The sequence below is a fragment of the Eutrigla gurnardus genome (assembly GCF_963514095.1).
Source record: "Eutrigla gurnardus genome assembly, chromosome: 2".
Taxonomy (NCBI): Eukaryota; Metazoa; Chordata; class Actinopteri; order Perciformes; family Triglidae; genus Eutrigla; species Eutrigla gurnardus.
Genome location: NC_139916.1, coordinates 13,604,492 through 13,622,443, shown reverse-complemented (window position 1 = coordinate 13,622,443; position 17,952 = coordinate 13,604,492). Strand labels below are relative to the sequence as shown.

At 43.3% G+C, this 17,952-nt stretch overlaps 1 protein-coding gene across 1 annotated transcript in view; it reads right to left on the bottom strand.

Moving 5' to 3' along the window:
* Window positions 1–3,095: 3,095 nt before the first annotated feature.
* Window positions 3,096–17,952, bottom strand: part of suclg2 (succinate-CoA ligase GDP-forming subunit beta) — a gene marked incomplete at its 5' end in the record, with an annotated part of 83,044 nt that continues 68,187 nt past the window's right edge. The window contains 2 exons of the mRNA XM_084033077.1: window positions 3,096–4,107; window positions 11,499–11,619. Of these exons, the coding sequence (XP_083889203.1) occupies window positions 3,995–4,107; window positions 11,499–11,619 (234 nt within the window). The 3' untranslated portion in view covers window positions 3,096–3,994. The remainder of the gene's footprint in view (window positions 4,108–11,498; window positions 11,620–17,952) is intronic.

Sequence of the window (17,952 nt, the reverse complement as noted above, 5' to 3'; positions counted from 1 at the left end):
GCCCCCGAGGACGCCGTCTCTGCTGTATTTTTTACACAGCAGACGGCATTAAAGTGTGGCATCGTGGTGGTGTGTGTGTGTGTGGGAGGGGGGGCGTCTGAGCGCGTCAGCCGAACACCTGCCGAGTGCTCCAGCAGGATAACTCGGGAGCCTCATTATCAAGCGATTTGAAACAGCGTTCTGTCGCTGCCGTTTTAATTAGGGGGCGTCGGCTTCCAGAGGTCGCACCAAATGAGCTTTTTAACAACTGTCAATCCAGGAGAAGACTTCTTCCTCGACTGGAGGCAGCTCTGCTGAGGCCGGGACAGGATCACAGGCAGCTCACCAAGACAACAACATAGCGGGAAGAAGGTTTATCGAGCAAATGGAATCAAGGAGGATTTGTGATGGAGAGATGGTTTGATGGGAGAGACAAACAATGTGGAAAAGAACAGAGAAAAGAAAAGAATAACATAAATTAAAGCTAAAATTACTGTTACAGAGGAAAAGCACTGCAAGGCTAACGGCTTGGCAGAGCAGCTGTAATAGAAACGTCCCATAAATGAACCTAGACTGTGTTTAACTCGCGTGCTCACACTTGGAACTGAAAGAGACCTGACGACTGCATCGATAGCCGGAGAAGCTCGGAGAAAACCAGACGTCGTCGTGGCGAAGCGAAGGGAGGTATGTTGCTTATTGCAACTTTTTTCTTCTGCCTCCTCTTCACTCAATTTCTCGAGACAGCCAAGGTAATTCAAATCGATTCCAAGTCCTTCAATTACAGACACACTGACAACAGTTTGGAGAGAAGGAAATGGATTTTTCTGCTCGTCTGCCAGCGAAGGCCGAATCTGAAGAGCTCGACGGCAACGCCAGCCTCGACTCCTCCTTCACTCTTGACGTTTTTACTCACTCCCACACTGTTTGGCTTCACCCCCATAAAACCTGCCAGCCACTGTTTATTTTTGATTGTTTTTTCTTTTTTACGATTTCAGGCCGGTGGTAAAACAATAATGGTTGAGGAGAGGTGAGGCCGGACGTGCTCGCTCATTTCATTTTTCTGTGAAGACGGACAAGAAAACAAACAAACAAGAAACTTTTCCGTGTTTCGGCTGATCCCTCGGGGGAGAAGATGTTCACCGCCTTTACCTCAAGATCTTCTGCATAAACACATGTTCACACCAGGAGGAAAACATCAATATGCCCACACACACACACACACACACACACACACACACACGTTATCTCCTCGCTGCCTGCTTGACAGATGCACAGGCAGAAAATTGTAAATATTGAGCAACCCCTTGTCCCTGAAAGATGAATTACAATAGCCAGAGGCAATTCGTACCACTATTGCTTTATTATGAGCTAATACGTTCACAGTTGTTGCTTCCGAATGACTCAATAAATATCCAATACTTGCTGAGAGACGGCCTTGACCCGCTTGTCTGAAAGAATGCTTTTCCCCGGCCCTCCCAACACGCTTAAACACTGACGGCAGCTTCATAAAGTGGCAATTAACGTTTGGACATCAGACCTGGGCCACATTAAAAGAAGAGAAAAAGACATGTTTTGAGACAAAAAATGGACTTTTACAGAGATAAATAAAGTGAGCCACTAAGGGTGAACAATAAAACTTTCTGGGCATAATAATTCAGCTTAATTAAAGGAGCAGCCCGCTCAAAGGGTCAATTAAAACAACACCCTCCACTCTCACCCCCTGAGGTATTAGCCGACTTAAAAGCATCGGGCTACATGATGGAAGTCCTCAGGTTGACCTCCAAAGCTTCTTTCCCCCCTCATCTATATTTATATGAAGGAGCGGCACTAATTTTGCCAAGTAAATCAGTGTGCACATTTCGTTGTGACCTCCAGCTTGACACTGAATTAAACAATATCAGGGCCTGAGAAGCCCGCTTTAACAAGCCTTAAATTCCTTCGTCCAATCCATCAGCAGCGATATTTCTGACACACGGAGGGAAGAGCATGAAATAAGGCAATTATTGAACCCTTCAGCCCATTTCTACGGCTTGGCTCACTGACACGGTGCGGCAACGGAGCCACACACCTCCGGATTTGTGTCGTGAGATGACTTTTGGCGATAGGGACACTTACGTTTAATAAATAAGAAATGAATGCTCGTAGTTAGCCAACAATTTCACTCAAGTGTCCCTTTCTACTGTGTCAAGGTTGCTCGTGAATACACAGTATGTCACGTCTAGCTATATGGGAAAGAGAATGTCCAGCGACTTCCAGAGGGGCCCCACCTGGAGTCCTCTAGACTTTGTTACGAGTGTTTAAAGGGCGAGCTCCAGTTTGAGACAAAGACTCAGTTTCCTCAGAGTCCCTGTCAGAGCAAAACCTCCTGGTGCAAACGGGAGGAGGGAAAAAGTGTGTGTGTGTGCGTCTTTCATGGAGGTGGCAGTCGATCCCGCATGTGTGTGTGTGTCTGGGCTTCCTCTCAGATTGCCTGACAGATAATCCATCACACAGTCAGTGTGTCTGACAGGAATAGGTCTCAGTCAACTCTCTCTGTCTCTCTGTTCTGCTCACAGAGTCCCCATGAAGGACGTCTCTCCTCTCAGGTCTCTTTTGGTACGATGTACACTTGAGTTTCATTAAAAGGGCGGAAAGGTGTGTGATTTGAGGAGTTTAAGTGTCCAAATCCTCGGATTGAAAAAGCGAGGCAGGATTGACGATCAAATCAAATCTATGTATAAATATAATAAACAGAAAGACTTTTGTCTGTTGTAGAAATCGGTATAATTTCATCCCTATTTATCTTTGATTAAAATGCTTGTATGGCTACGTTTTCACAAGATAAACACTTGGCATAACAGTAGTGATGTTGGCAAAGACGACTTGAATTGTTTGGAATAAGAAGATAATGTATAATCAAAGGTTATCTAAGGCTGGATGGTGTGTTTCTTTGCTCAGGTAGTCAACGATGTGGGCTCAAAGGTACTAAAGAGAGTTTCCCACCAGTGACATGATATAAATGTGCTGCTCTCCTGTAAAAGTAGAATCAGTAGATTTGATTTCTATGTTCCTGTCTTTCCATCTGTCTTTTCCCTCAGGACACTCAAATGTGAAGTGAACAAATAAATGAGGCCGTAGTCTTGAAATATTTATTTTTAATCTCTCAAATTATATACAGTTTTTACACTGTCTTCAAGGTATCCTGTCAATATACATTCATGATTATAAAAAAAGCATAATAAACTGTATTTTTATTTCTCAACACTTCTGTATGAAACTACTGCTGGTTCTGAAAGAGACTGCGAGATAGTTTACAAAACCCTTCAGCCTTCATGACACGGGCACAGATTTGAGCAGTCAACACACTGTTTGCCATAGAGCACTTCAGCATTAAAACATGATGTACAAAATTCACAGCTCTGGTCCTTCGTCCACCTCGTTTGACACACTGACGAGGCGTTGGATGGATTAGTGAGGGGAAATAAACAGACTGATTGTTACAAAGCTAACGGCTCGCTGCAGTGATGAATGATTTTAGTGATTTCACAGGAATGGGCTGTTTTTAGTTAGAACCGTACCTTTACAGGACCTTAAGCTGATGTAGCTGAAAATCTCTGTGAACTATGAATCCACACAAACGCTAATATGCAGAGAGAAAGCCACGTCTTTGGACTTGGAAAAAAGGAATGCAAAAAGTGAGATTCCAGGACTAAATGTTCAGGACCTGGGAGTTACGGAAAGATTTATAGCAATTAATATGCATTTAATAGAGATTTTAAAGAAGTTAAACGCTGCTCATTTTAACTGCACAGGCAACATTTAAATTCTGTAACGAGCTGGAACAGCACATCAAACTCTGTGATACAGAAACTGATTTGGCAATGAAATCCTTATTGGGAAGCTAGTGAACAAAAAGTAAAGTAGAGTAATGGCTTGAAGTCCTGGAGGTCTGCATGTGTGAAGAAAAGGCTGACGGTGACGGCGTGTGAATGTCTGTGGCGGTGGACAGAGAGTGAGAGTTTACACAGAGAGTTGTCTATTTCTTGATGGCGGCCACTGCTTTCTTGGCAGCGTCTTCCAGGTTTTCTGCCGCCATGATTGGCAGGCCGCTCTCCGTCAGAATCCTCTTGGCCTCGTGGACGTTGGTGCCTGGAAGACACAGGTCAACAGTTAGAACAAACACGCCAAAAAAAAAAAAAAGATGGCCTAACAAGGTGAACCTGATGAGACATCTGCACTGATGTAAAAACCACACTGTGTGAAAGACAAAGAGCTCCTTTGGAGGAATCAATGCACATGATGACAGATGGATGGAGTTCTGGCTGAGCGGCGGCAGCTCCGTGTGTGAACACTGCCGGGGAGGCGAGAGGGCGATATGTGTAAGTGTGCTCCCCTGGCCGCGGCGAGGTCAGGGGGAGCAGGTGCCGGGTGACACGGTGGCGTTCGTGCCCCGGTAGACTCCCAACCAACCAGACACAGAGAGGAAGAGACACCCGGAGACGCTCTCCGCAGCCCCCCCAGCCTCTAACACAGAGAACTGGCTGCCTCCCAGCGCTGCACACTGCACAGCCAAACACAAGCCTGACAAGCCTGTCACAACACGGAACAGGGGGCGCCGCGGTGGACGGAAGGACACGGAGGGAGGGAGGGGGGGAGGGTTAGAGCAAAAGGTCAAATGGAGCGGGATCGCCCATGCTGCTATAACAACAAAAGCCAGCTGTTTATGTGGCATTTAGTGATTTCACACATGAAGACAAAGAAAAGGCCATTTACAGAATCTGTTTGATCTGGTATCAGCTATTCTCCTCTCTGTCTGCTCTTTGAATCCCCACACATTATTTTTTCTATATTTATTCCTAATCGTTATTTTACTTCTTATTTACTTATTTCCTGACTAGAAAAATAAATGGTCACATTTATTATATTATAATATAATATATACTAATATTAAAGTTGCTTTTTAATTAATTAATTAATTCATTTTATTTCAAGTGATCACTGGGTTGTCCTTTACTGTGGAGTTAGCTCCTCATTTACAGATGCCTAAATATTTACAGGTGCAACATTAACTCCATCGACAAAAACATTTATACTAACGTTGATGACCAGCTGATGGTTTAAGTCATTCAATCAAGTGAAAAAGACAAAACTTGACTTCAGTTTGTCAAACAGGAGTATTTGTCTTCTATGATAGTAAACTGAATCTCTTTAAGTTTTGGACTGATGGTCTGACAAAACATTTACATTTACATTGTGTGTGCGTGTGTGTGTGTGTGTGTGTGTGTGTGGGGGGGGGGGGGGGGGGAGTCTGAACAGATGAGTCTTGAGTCTTTCATTTGACATTTTATTGACCAAACAGAGTTGATAGAGAAAATAATCTGCAGATGAATCTATAATGAAAATTAGAATTAGCTGCAGCCTCACATACATTAACTGTGTGTTATTAATGATGTCAGAGGTGAAAATAACTGTCCCTTGTATGCATTTGTGTCTATCTCTGTGTCCACTCTGGACAAATCAGTGACGTGGAGCTGCGTGTGAGTGTGTGTGTGTGTGTGTGTGTGTGTGTGTGTGTGTGAATGCTCAGACGCTTACAGGTTGACCTTAGCTCTCCTGGCTGGCGTGTAATTAAGACTGGATGATATGTGAATTCTCCGGAGGCCCGGCCGCTCTGATCAATAGACCTTTCATGAGGAATTCTATTACCACTGCCACTTAACGCCTAACATTTCATCTCTTTTGTCCAGCCAGATAATAAGTCATTCCAAACACATTTTTTTTGCAGACTCACACTCTAAACAATCAATTCTGCAGTGTAATTAATTAGAATAAGAGCAGGAAGAGGCCATGCCCTGGCTCACAAACAAAGGATTAGGTTTCCCCCAGTCATTTTCTCATCAAATACTGTAGTATAGAATATTCTCCCTCTAGTCTGGATGCTGTCGCTCATACTCGCACTGTAACTGTATGCTTTACAGTCAATAGGCTGACTCATGACCTCCATTGGGATTGACGGAGTCATATTATCATACAGGCTTATCTGCCAGATGATTAGAACGAAGTCTGCAGCACAACAAAGTTGAAACAACCGGAGGTAAAACTCCAAAAGAAGCAGCCATATGTGGCCACAGCAAATACATAATGCAAGAGATACTCTGAAAAGACAAATATGCCTATGGAACGGGTATATAGCACTAAAACGCGTGCACTTCTGCTATTTTTGTGGCCATAAATATTCATGAGAAGCAATAGTGTGTGTGAGGCATTGTTAAGGCTCTGCATCTGTGATACCTGTGTTATCCATGTAATGTGTGAGTGGGGAGTCACATCTGTGGGGGTGAGAAAGAGAGACATGTGGCCCTTTCTCTGCTGAGGTGTGTGTTTGTGTGTGTGTGTGTGTGTGTGTTACATAGCTGGCTGCAGTACCACTGTGAGCAGTAGGGAGCACTGATAGCTCACAGCAGCAGAGGCAAGGACAGAGCCCAGCTGGATACAGCACCACTTGGTGTGTGTGTGTGTGTGTGTGTGTGTGTGTGTGTGTGTGTGTACACATAGTATGCTTAGTATATGAATGTGTGTTCACCTGCAGCCACTAGGTGCTGCCAGAGACCTACTCATGTCCTGGACCCCGACACACACACACACACACACACACACACACACACACACACACACACACACACACACACACACACACACACACACACACACACACACACACACACACACACACACACAGTAGCAAAATATATTCAAACCATTAAATACTTTTATTTTTAAAAAGGGATACCAACTGTAGAAAGAGGCAACCACCTATTTTTTCTGTCCCATAGCACAACACACACAGTCTCCAGGGTTTCATGGGGTTTTTCATCTCTGCCAATGACTGTTACCTACGAGAGATTTGAGTGAACTGTTTTCAAACATATGGTGCAATATAACATTACAACACTTGGACGGTGTTCAAACATACAGACACTGACACAGACAACTACAGTATACCATAGAAATACACACATAGTGTTTATACACACACACAGACACATAAAACAAGTGGAACAACATTAATGCACATAAAAGAAAGCCCAGAAAAACAAACATGTGTTGGAAATGACATCCCCACTCTGGACGGTGGATCAGCTGACCAGCCTCACAAGGCAGCTCGGCTCCAAGTCTTTACACTCGGTTTAAGCCACAACAACAAAACCCCAGGCTGCGCTCAGTGCTTTTACCTGTGATGTATTGCCACTTCACATAACACACTTCTATCAGATCGCTGACTAATCAGCAAGCTTACTTAACTATTGTGGAAAATGTCACTTTAACGTGTGAGTCAATTACAGGCCAGCGTACTTCAACAGGACGATAAGGCTTGGGGCGATGCCGGAGGCTCTGGAGACGTCCTGTTGATGCTGCAGTTCCTAAATGTGTGTCTGACTGTCCAACAAGCTGAGTGCAGTGAAGCTGTGGTCCGATGAGGAGGAGGAGACTCTGCGATGGTCTGAGGCCTACAAAGATACCCGGTTTCTTATGAGTCCTTGTGTATCACAGAGTGTCTTTCCTTTAGAAGCTAAAGATGAGAAAATAACTTCTAAAAAAGTTCCTAAAGTCAATACCTTTGCTCTGAACTTTGTTTTCAATAAAGTGAGACTAACTTTTTATAGAATTTTACATATGTAATAAGCATGCTACTTGCTGTGGTATGGCTAGTGGTTGCTAATATTTTAGCTTAATATTGCGACATTTTACTGACTATGTCTCCTCTCTTTAGTGTTCACATTCAGCCTTTTTCACGGCAGACGTTTTGACTCGTCATGGCAGGAAAAGCCCAGGTGTTACTAACAACATTAACAACGGGTTATTCCAGTGTCCCGGTAAACCATGACGGTGTGATAACCAGCAATAATTCTACCTTCATTCATCTTATTATTTACACCTGTGCTTCTCCAGTTCTCCTACTGTGATGTGTGAAAGACAGGTTTTCTTAAAGGTATAGGTATAAAGGTATAGATTTATATTTAAGATCAGAAATGTAGACAAAGTAATTTGGGGTTGGTGTGTTTTTTGGACAATTTAAACTAGCTGAGACATTTTATTTGTTGGATTTTGTTCAACAGCTACTAAAAGCTATGTGAAACACAAGAACTCTCCTGTATCTGAAACCGAGGCTTTCTGGCCATTTCTGGCCATTTGATTTTCAGTATTTATCTATAATCTGGCTGAATATTTAGGAACAGAGACACTCTAGCTTCTTACAGAATGTATGTCACAGGGAGTATGACAGAAAATACCAGTGCTCAGCGTCTTTCCCAGTTACCTTAAATAACTGGTGCAAAAACATTTTCTTTCATCGTACTTTGATTATTAATTCTCATTATAATCAGTGCTAAAGAGTGAGTTTTTCCCTCCAGCCAAAAATAGATGAGGCCTGCTCTTCTGTCCTCCATCCCGGGTGTCAAACATCAAATGCTTCTCGTTTGAACGCAGAGCGAGATGGTCGGTGAAGACGTTTCCCTTTGATGTGCTCGCCACTCATTAATCTAACTTCTCATGGTTCTCATGTTGTCTAGACTCTTGTTTTCAGAGACACAAACATTAGAGCTAAGTATCATAGATTTAATAGCATTCATTCTCGTGATGTATTCAGTTCTTGTGGATACCAAGAGGAAGAATAAAATGCACAGTGTATGTTAGTAAAATACAATTAGCAGTTGTTTAATATTTATCTATCTAACGTATAGATTGAAAAGGAACACCTGGTCAGATCGGTGTTTACTTCATACCTATTTTTGTGTGTAAAGCTGCAGCAGATGGCTATTTAAGTTATGATGACGCCATCGGGACTAAAAGGACCATCACAGACTTACTATCGGACCTTGGGTCTCTTTTTAATTAAGTGGGAGAAATATAGCCAGATCTCGATTTAAGGAGAAAACAGCCGACAGTGTTTGAGAGACGGTTGGGGAACGGCTGGGTAAATCAATAGGCCAGGGAACAGAGTCAAGCGAATGCAGCCACCTTTCTTTCCCTGGACCCTGAAGGCTATTCAAGGAGAGCTCTTTTCCATAGCGACAGACTGCATCCTCGCAGAGTAATATGTCCATGTTCACACTGTGGCCAAAGGGGGCAGTGCAGGACTTCCTCATGCTTCTCTTCTTATGAATACTTTAAATGTGTGTGTGTGTGTGTGTGTGTGTGTGTATACCAATGTGTCTATATGTCCTTTGTTGAAACTGTTGCATTAGCAAAGTATGAATATAAGTGCTAATACTGTAGCCCACAATCTGTGTGTGTTTTCAGTTGGACCCTCAATCAGCCCACACTCTAAGCAACTCCGTCAACTAATTCCACCCTATCAGCATCTAGACAACATGGCCCTTCTCCTCCACATATGGGAATAACATAACTCTCCACCAATGTAATCAACCCAGGCCCTTTTAAAAGAGCCATCCCAATTAAAAGTGTGCCAGTTAATCCATTCTGATCCCGTTGAAGTGTGCTGGGCCGCTCTCACTGCCCGGCGGTCGGCCCGAGCAAGCTGAGCTGATTGATTCTGAACCAATCTTCTCCACAAGACTGCGGCCCAGGATGTAATGACCCACAGCTAAAGCTTGGATTAGGCCCGGACCAGGGAAACGTGGTTGAACCGAGCGCCAGCAGTGACCTTCTGGACTGTTTACCAGTCTGGTTGAATTACATGGTAGTAGGAGAAATGTGTGGTGACTAATTGAGCGGTCCGTTTCGATTCTTGCCAAACTGTGGCGCTTCTGTGGCGACACACTTCAGGAGTCGTTTACTCGGTGTGTTGCTTTGGCTCAGGTGCAAAGTTATTTCAGACAAAAATTAATCAAAGTGTTTTTTTTATGGGGAAATAGTTAAAACAATATCACAAATGCTCAAATGGACATCGCTAAATGTATTTCTCTGGGTGTGTACGTGTCAACAGGCCTCGTTTGATTGAAAGCAAATCCTTCATGTGTAATAAAGTGTTCCCACTTCCCACTTACAGGCTGAACAGCCTCGTCTATAGTAGCTCACTGTAGTGACTCAGTTGGGTTCTAGAAACGCGCCCTGACCTACAAACTATATTAGCAGAATGTGTGAGGACATACAGTATGAAGTGCTGAGGGCTCTCACACACACACACACACACACACACACACACACACACACCTCTGCTCTGGACACACCACTCAGCAGGTTCTTGACAATTAAGCTAACCACCAACTGGCCTTGTGCCTCCGGGAGTCAACGCTGCCTTCACACACACACACACACACACACACACACACACACACACACACACACACACACACACAGAAACAAAGTGAACAGGTTTCATTAGCATTTACAGGTGAAAGGTCAGCCAATCACTGCCATCCCTGCTACTGTTCTGGCCGGCGCTAATGACGAGTGCAGGACAATGTGACATGTATGAGAAATGCACCGCTGTCCTTCCTGGGCCACCGTGAGGATGGATCGGCCCCAGAGAGTCCCGCGGTAATAACACAATGGCTCCAAATTTTAAACCAAGGTGGGAAAGAGCTGCAGCACTTGTCCTGTTTACTGATTACACTTCAAAGTGATAACATATACATTTGTCACTTCAAAATGGTAATTAAAATGAGTTATAACTGGCTACATAATCAGTCATTTGTGAGTGTTTGTATATACACACACAGTACAGTAATAACTATTATGGAGGCATAGACCCAATGTTACATGTGTTTTGGGAGTAGCCTGGCCCATACGTTAAATGTGATAAAATTACAAACATATATGTGATAATGGAGTAAATAGTAACAGCCGTGCTGTTGTTTTGAGTTGTGAGTAAACTGTATTGTTAAGCTACTAAATCTCAGCAATAAAAATTATTTAGATTTTTTTTGTCATATATCACAATGCTGTTACTTTATTATTTCAATTTTTTTTTTTACATCTTATCTCCATGTCCATAATGGGAATTATGTTACACAAAAAAAAATATATATATATCTTTGAAGAAAGCCGACAACCGTTTACATGAACATACCCACAAGAAGAAAGAGTTCAAGCATAGATGTTGGTGGACCAGTTCTGTACAAAAGACACATGGACTCGGAGCAGCACCTCATCTAGAGATCCGGTGGAGCACAGCCGCTGCAGCAACGCTGTGTGTGGCCACCGAATGTGTACGAGCCTCGGCAGCTCACGTGTAGCTGCACTGCTCACGTGTAGCTGGTCTAACCTCTTAACTCACCTGTGTGTGTGTGTGTGTGTGAGTGTGTGTGTGCGTCACCAAAATGGGTGTTTATAATTGTAAAGACTGCTAAAACCACGTGGTGGCCATGAACGTGACGCCGGTGACGTGACAAGTGCTGGAGGTGTGAACTTGGTTTTAAATTGTAGCTTTGAAGCCAGTGTCATTATCCGGCATCATCACATCCTAATCAAGGCCAAGTCCTTTCCATGGAGGCTAGATGGCGCTGAGTGGTCCATGTTTGTGAGGGGGATGATGCGTGTTGTGTTGTGTCAGGCTAAACCACTGGAAGCTCTCCTACCTTCAAGCCTGACCACCAGGGGCACCTTCAGCTCCAGCTCTCGACAGGCCTTGGTGATGCCGTTGGCGATGATGGCACAGTTGACTATCCCACCGAAGATGTTAACCAGGATGGCCTCGACCTGTGAGAGAAGACAGTGGGTGAAGGATTAGACCCACTGGCGGACACACCCCGATACACAAAAGCAAAGTGGGATTGTGCAAAAGATGAACATTAGTCATGTCCAACATTCATTATGATGGGTGACCAAGGCTGAAGCACAAAAGCACAAAACTGTCTGCTGCTGACAAATCACCTGTCCAGTACAGTTTGAAACACAAATCGGTGAAATGTATTGTTAAACATTTAAAACTTACTACGAAGGAAAACATTATAGTAGAGCAGCCTCACTACCACCTTTGGCTACGACAGGTCGTACACCCAGAGGCTATACAACACTGTCACGCTGGAGGCAGAACAATGTAATATATTGTTGAAATTAGGAGAGCAGGAGCAAGTGAAAAATACAACACTGGGACCAAATAATAAAGCAATATTTCAATGAGAAGTGGTGACATGACCAACAGAAGAAGCTGCACACCTGGCTGGTTTTCAAACCGTCTAATATGGCTGAGCCATGTATCATATTAGGCCCTTAAAACTGCGGTAAAAAAGCTCTTCCTCTTCCTAGAATCTAAAAGATGGATTCACAGAGAGTATCCGTCCCTTCAAAGTTGTATTGCAATAAACAGAGTTCACATTGTGGATCTCCCAGCTTGCCGGGCTGTAAAGAGAGACCGAATGACATCCTGATGAAGGTAGTTATACATATTGTCCCATTTGGCAGATGTCCTTAAAAACACACTGTGTTGTGTATGTAGATTCACAAACTTACAGTATGTTAGAGTCCTGTTCTGCCTCTGTCTGCTGATAACACTGACTGGGAAACCGAAGGTTGAATCCCACGGGAATCAGAAAGAGACGCGGTCTTAGGGAGTAGTAATATATATATACTGTATATATATACTGTATATATATATATATATATAAAATACAATTAAACAGGATCACACACGCCGTGGTCACACAATCCAATAGTCAGTTCCCACCCTGCTATCGACTCAATTCTAATTCAATAGATCTCCTTGGCGAATGTCGAGGTGTCCTTTGTTGTCATGATTCCACGTTTCCATCCAACAGCTACCAAGAACAATCCCTTGAGTTTTGAATATGCCAAGTTGTGCAACGCCGTCTCTACTACGCTCACTTCAGCTGTCTTGTGGTTTCTTTGCAAAAGATATCTCCTTCCTAACTTTCTTACAAAATGAGCACGAAGCTGATATCACTAAGTAGTGAAGCAAGGCAGCTAGTGTGTGTGTGTGTGTGTGTGTGTGTGTGTGTGTTTGTGTTTGTGTGTGTGTGTGCGTGCAATTACACTAACAATCTAGCACTTGGTAATTACCCTGGCTAGCTCAGTGGAAAAGTAGACTGAGAGCACACAGGATTAATCCTCCATGTTTGTTTATAATCACTGCTAATCTGTTAGCGCCGATTTGGATGAGCAGCTTGTGGGTGTGTGTGTGCCTGTTGTGAACGTGTATGTTGTCAGTGTGTGGTAATGATGTTTATAGGGAGAGAGATCAAGGATTTGGATAGCTATCAGAGCGACAGCCACAGTATTGTCCTCTATGTGCTATCCAAATGAGCATCTCCTTATAAACAGCAGAGACTGACACAAGATCAGGAGAGAGCTCCAAAACAAACACAGACGTAGACGCGAGCATGAAGACTCAGATGTCAAGCAAAGAAATTGAGCAAGCTGTTCGGTCAACACAGAGAACTGTTTCATGTCGATTGAGTATATCAGACAGGGATGTGGCCAAGAATGCTAAACCCCCCCCCCCCCCAACAACAAGGGAAAAGGCAGGCAAACATTAGTCCCAAACAGCAAAGGAACATGAGTCGGATGTTCAAATGGAAACCAAACAAAAGCAAAATGAATCACAACCTCCAGATTTCTTGTGTAATTATATATCATGCAGCGTTTTAATATATTTAAATAATTGATGAGGTGGAGGTCTTTTTTTTCTTTTGTTCAATGCAGAACACAACAGTTTACATGTTCCCACTAACACAATGCCAATTTACCCAGAACAAAAGATCAGGTATTTCAAATTATCATCCATTCTGTAAGCTTTTGTTGTAATCCAAACGTGGGTACGGTAATTTCATCAGTGAGATAGCATTGTCACTATGGTTACTTCCATTACGTCCTTGTGTAGGAAATGCAATTTCTTATGAAAAACATACATTTTGTGTTGGTGAATGGGGTATATTTTAGTCCTGTTAAAGGCTCCCTCCAGAGATTTACTGTTGCACTTTGATCAAGTTGGGGAAATAAAAAGATAGTTTTATTTTTAAAGTATAGTCCATTTGAAAGCTGTAGAGGCAGAGATATCCTATTCCTAGAATGGGTTACGCTAGAGAAACCGCTGGAGCCTCACAATACAACCTAAAAGCACCTTTTGTTTGACTCCATCCCAGGGAAACGCCTCCACAAGATAAGTTACTAACATGGGCTTTAAATTTAGAAAACATTAAGTCACTCCCAATGCAACATAATCCTGATGACATCAACAGGATTATTTTCTTCTTCTTCTTTTTATAAGCTATAGAACCACTGATGACATCATACAACCATTTTCTCAGGAATCACAGGATTCCTCGTGACAAGTAGAGCTCCCTTTAACGTAATGTGGTTCTAACATGCAAAGGACAAGTCCAGCCTAGAGGTCTATGTATGGCTCACGTCTGTCTCTGGGACCGATACCTCACTACTGATGGGACTCTGCTTCCGCCACACATCCACCATACACCCATCAGAGACACACACGCACACACACACGCGCATACACGCACACACACACGCGCATACACGCACACACACACGCGCATACACGCACACACACACGCGCATACACGCACACACAAACTTCGACTACAGATGAAGATGTGTAGTCCCAAAAAAAGAAAAAAGCTACATTCCCACACTTTCCAAAAGAAAACTACAGTATTGGTGATAAAGCCCTTTACGTGAATGCACATGTGTGAAGAGTGGCAGACAGTGAGAGGACTACATGACGGATCAGCAGTGGGAGATAAGCAGAAGGAAAGGAGGAGGTGTGAAACCACACTGGCTCGTTGGTTCTCCAAACTCAGTCGTGTGTCAATCAATCAATCATTTCGTTTTCTGACAGCCTGTTAGGCGTGATTGGCAGTACACGGTGTACATGTATATATATGTATGTATTCACTACTGCCTCAGGGCACATGTGTGGGTTGCCCTGCTGCCCTGTGTAGATGCGGCCCACAGCAGGGGCACAAGGTCAGCATTGCTGCTGCCACTATGAATTTGTACACAGCCAATTTACAAAGAAATGAAGGAGAGATGCGTATCTGAATACTACTGTCCAAACCAAATCCCTCGGCTTCAGTCTGTGCATGTAGTGTATGTGTTTAAAAAAACATATAGGTTGTTGTTGTATTACTATTGCTCAATACATTAACAATGGAATCGAATATGACATTACTCACGTGGACTGTTGAAACTGAGCCACCGCGACTTTATAATATCAATGTGTATAGTTACAATACAACAAAGGGTTTTACTTCATATACTGTATCACAGGGTCTGACTCAGGGTCTCACACACACACACACACACACACACACACACACACACACACACACACACACACACACACACACACACACACACACACACACACACACACACACACACACACACACACACACACACACACACACACACACAGCATATTATTCTGCTCCCACTGGGGGGCAGCAGAGATTTAGATGCCTTCCTGGAGAAGGCTCTATTCTCACCCCATTTGCAGCCCATTTTTCAAGTCTGTCTCTATTGAGAAGAACCATTTTTCTTCCATTCATGCATCTCCTATTGACACCCATGTATATTAATGATACATAAGACATGATTTATGTCGCTTGGCAAAGAAGTAAATGCTGTTTATAGAAGTATGGATGTTGTGAGGTGGACTGAGTTGCACTTTGCTCGGAGTTTGTTGTTTATTTATATTTTGCTCAGAATTTGGTTTAGGTTTACAGGCAAGTGAGCAGTCTAAGGGACATTTTTATTAATAGACCCTGTACAAACAGACAGCAGAAAACAAGCAGGCATTTAATGTTACAGTTCGACCACATCTGCCTATTCCATGTAAGGATTACAGATGCAGAGCTACAACAGTACAAACAGTAATTTAAAGTGAAGTATTGTGGTCAAATACAGAAGGAACACAACCTTAAATTGATGATATGCAGACACACTGGAGGTAAAAGAGCAGAAAAGGCAAACATGTGTCCACCTTATTAAACTGCAATCATGTTCTCCCCTAGGACATTCCATTCTAAAATGCAATATCTACCTTTGGTCAAGCATACGGGCCCTTTTGTGATAAAATTATTAAGTGCATGAGTTATATAATACAGCTTATTGTTATTTTTTTTAGCAAGATACTATTCTGTATGGGGTTAAAATACAACAATGATGAAGTTACCAAAAGACTGTCACATTGATGGTCAATCTCTTTGGTTTGATGCCCCGCCGCCAATCAAAAGACTAACGCTGCTCGGCTCCATTCAGCTCTCAGCGGCTCTGAAATCCAGCCTTGGGGAATAAAATAGCGCTGCACACCCCGATCCGTCTGGAATCTCCAACATCACACTCTATAGCATTTTAGCTCCTGTCACAGAACTGAGTACTGCCTCTTTCCTTAAAGGCATTCATTTCAGGTGAGCTAAGTTGGCAGTGGGGTGGATTTCAGAGCTCAGCATAAGGAGTCAGGTATAATGTGCCAGCGCGCTCCTTTCTGAGAGATCTTTGTGTGTTCTTTCAGGAAGTGTTACGGCATGAGTCAGTGCCTTCTACCTGGGTGCCGGTGAAAAGATTCAAATTTGTACAAAATAGGATCATTGATGCCGGCATTTTAAATCCCTGCCAAGGCTCTTTTTGCGTCAAAGTCAAAAAAGGGCCTTCACAGGGGAAACAGGATTTTCTGCCTGCTATTATACACCCACTAAGTGCATTCAGGACAAGTAGCAAATGTAACCTAGACAATTTGCCACGCTCACGTGGCCCTGTATTGTACTCCTCCCGTCTGTGTTTTCATGTCTCGGATGCATGTTTGACAAAATGTTTGTGCCATTATTGTTAGACATCGACTGAAATGAATAACAGGGACACACTAATAATAAAGAAAACACTGGAAAGCAACATCACATGTTCAGAAAGTCTTCATACTCCCTCTTCTGAATAGCAAAGAAAAACGCTGTACTTGTCTCCTCCAAGTTTCAACCCAGAGGGGAATAAAAGCATTGTATTCCTTCTCACTCGGCACAGCTTCTTGTCACGAGTTGCGCATGCGTCGCCGAATTATCACTCAAATACACATTTTCATGCCCATACCCCTGTTAAGCGCCACTAATCTTTCTGCAGGAAAGAAAGAAAAGGGAAAGCATCTTGTTTCCTTTGTTACCAGTAAGCAGATAGGAGGAGAAAAAGGCAGGGCTGGAGATGGGTGTGTGTGTCTCTCTGTGGCCTATTAAGGGCAATTGTTCTGTCTTATCTACTGGAGACAGCCTGTACCATCACCGCCTGTTCTGGCAGGCCTTGTTTATTTGTTTTCGATCTGCTGGGAGCCCTGTGCTCGGCCCCGGGGCAACAGGTTAACATGCACAGCTTCCAAATCAAGGCAGGCCTGCTGGCTCTAATCACACTTCTTGGAATGACGGGAGGGCTGTTGGTGAGGAATGATTATTTTGTTTTGTGTCCTAGTTTGAAGCGAGATAGGAGCAATTGCCTTACATGGCCAATGTGTTGTTTAGGATTTCTTCGCATATCTTTTATTTGGACTTGATGCCACAGTGTCTGCCTGTCTCGTTGCATCCGAACCAGAAAGTACTGAACTTAGCTCACCCACACCTTACACAAGGGGACAGCCAACAGGGACGCGACAACTAGATATGCCAGGACCCATGACAGACTGATGGCAGTACTGTATACACAACATTTTCCCCCACACAAAGCAAAACAGAAATTGTGGTGGTATTAAATTAGCAGTACAGAACATTGTTGATACGTCTTTGAATATAGATCATCAAAAAGATAAAGCCTTGTCTACACAAATAAGCAATACCCTGCCTTGTTACAAGAGACGGAGGAAAGCACTGTCACAATGCAGAATACACATTTTAGACACAGCCAGCAGTTCCTTGGAATCATCTTATTCATTGAAATTGCTCACGCTGTGTAATTGTGCTTTATGTCAAAACAGAACGATATGGCTGTGTGGATGGGCAGGACTCCATGTGGTCTTTATCATGTGTAGGGAGCATCGAATGTATACGGCAAACCTTGTTCGCATAGCAATCTTTTATG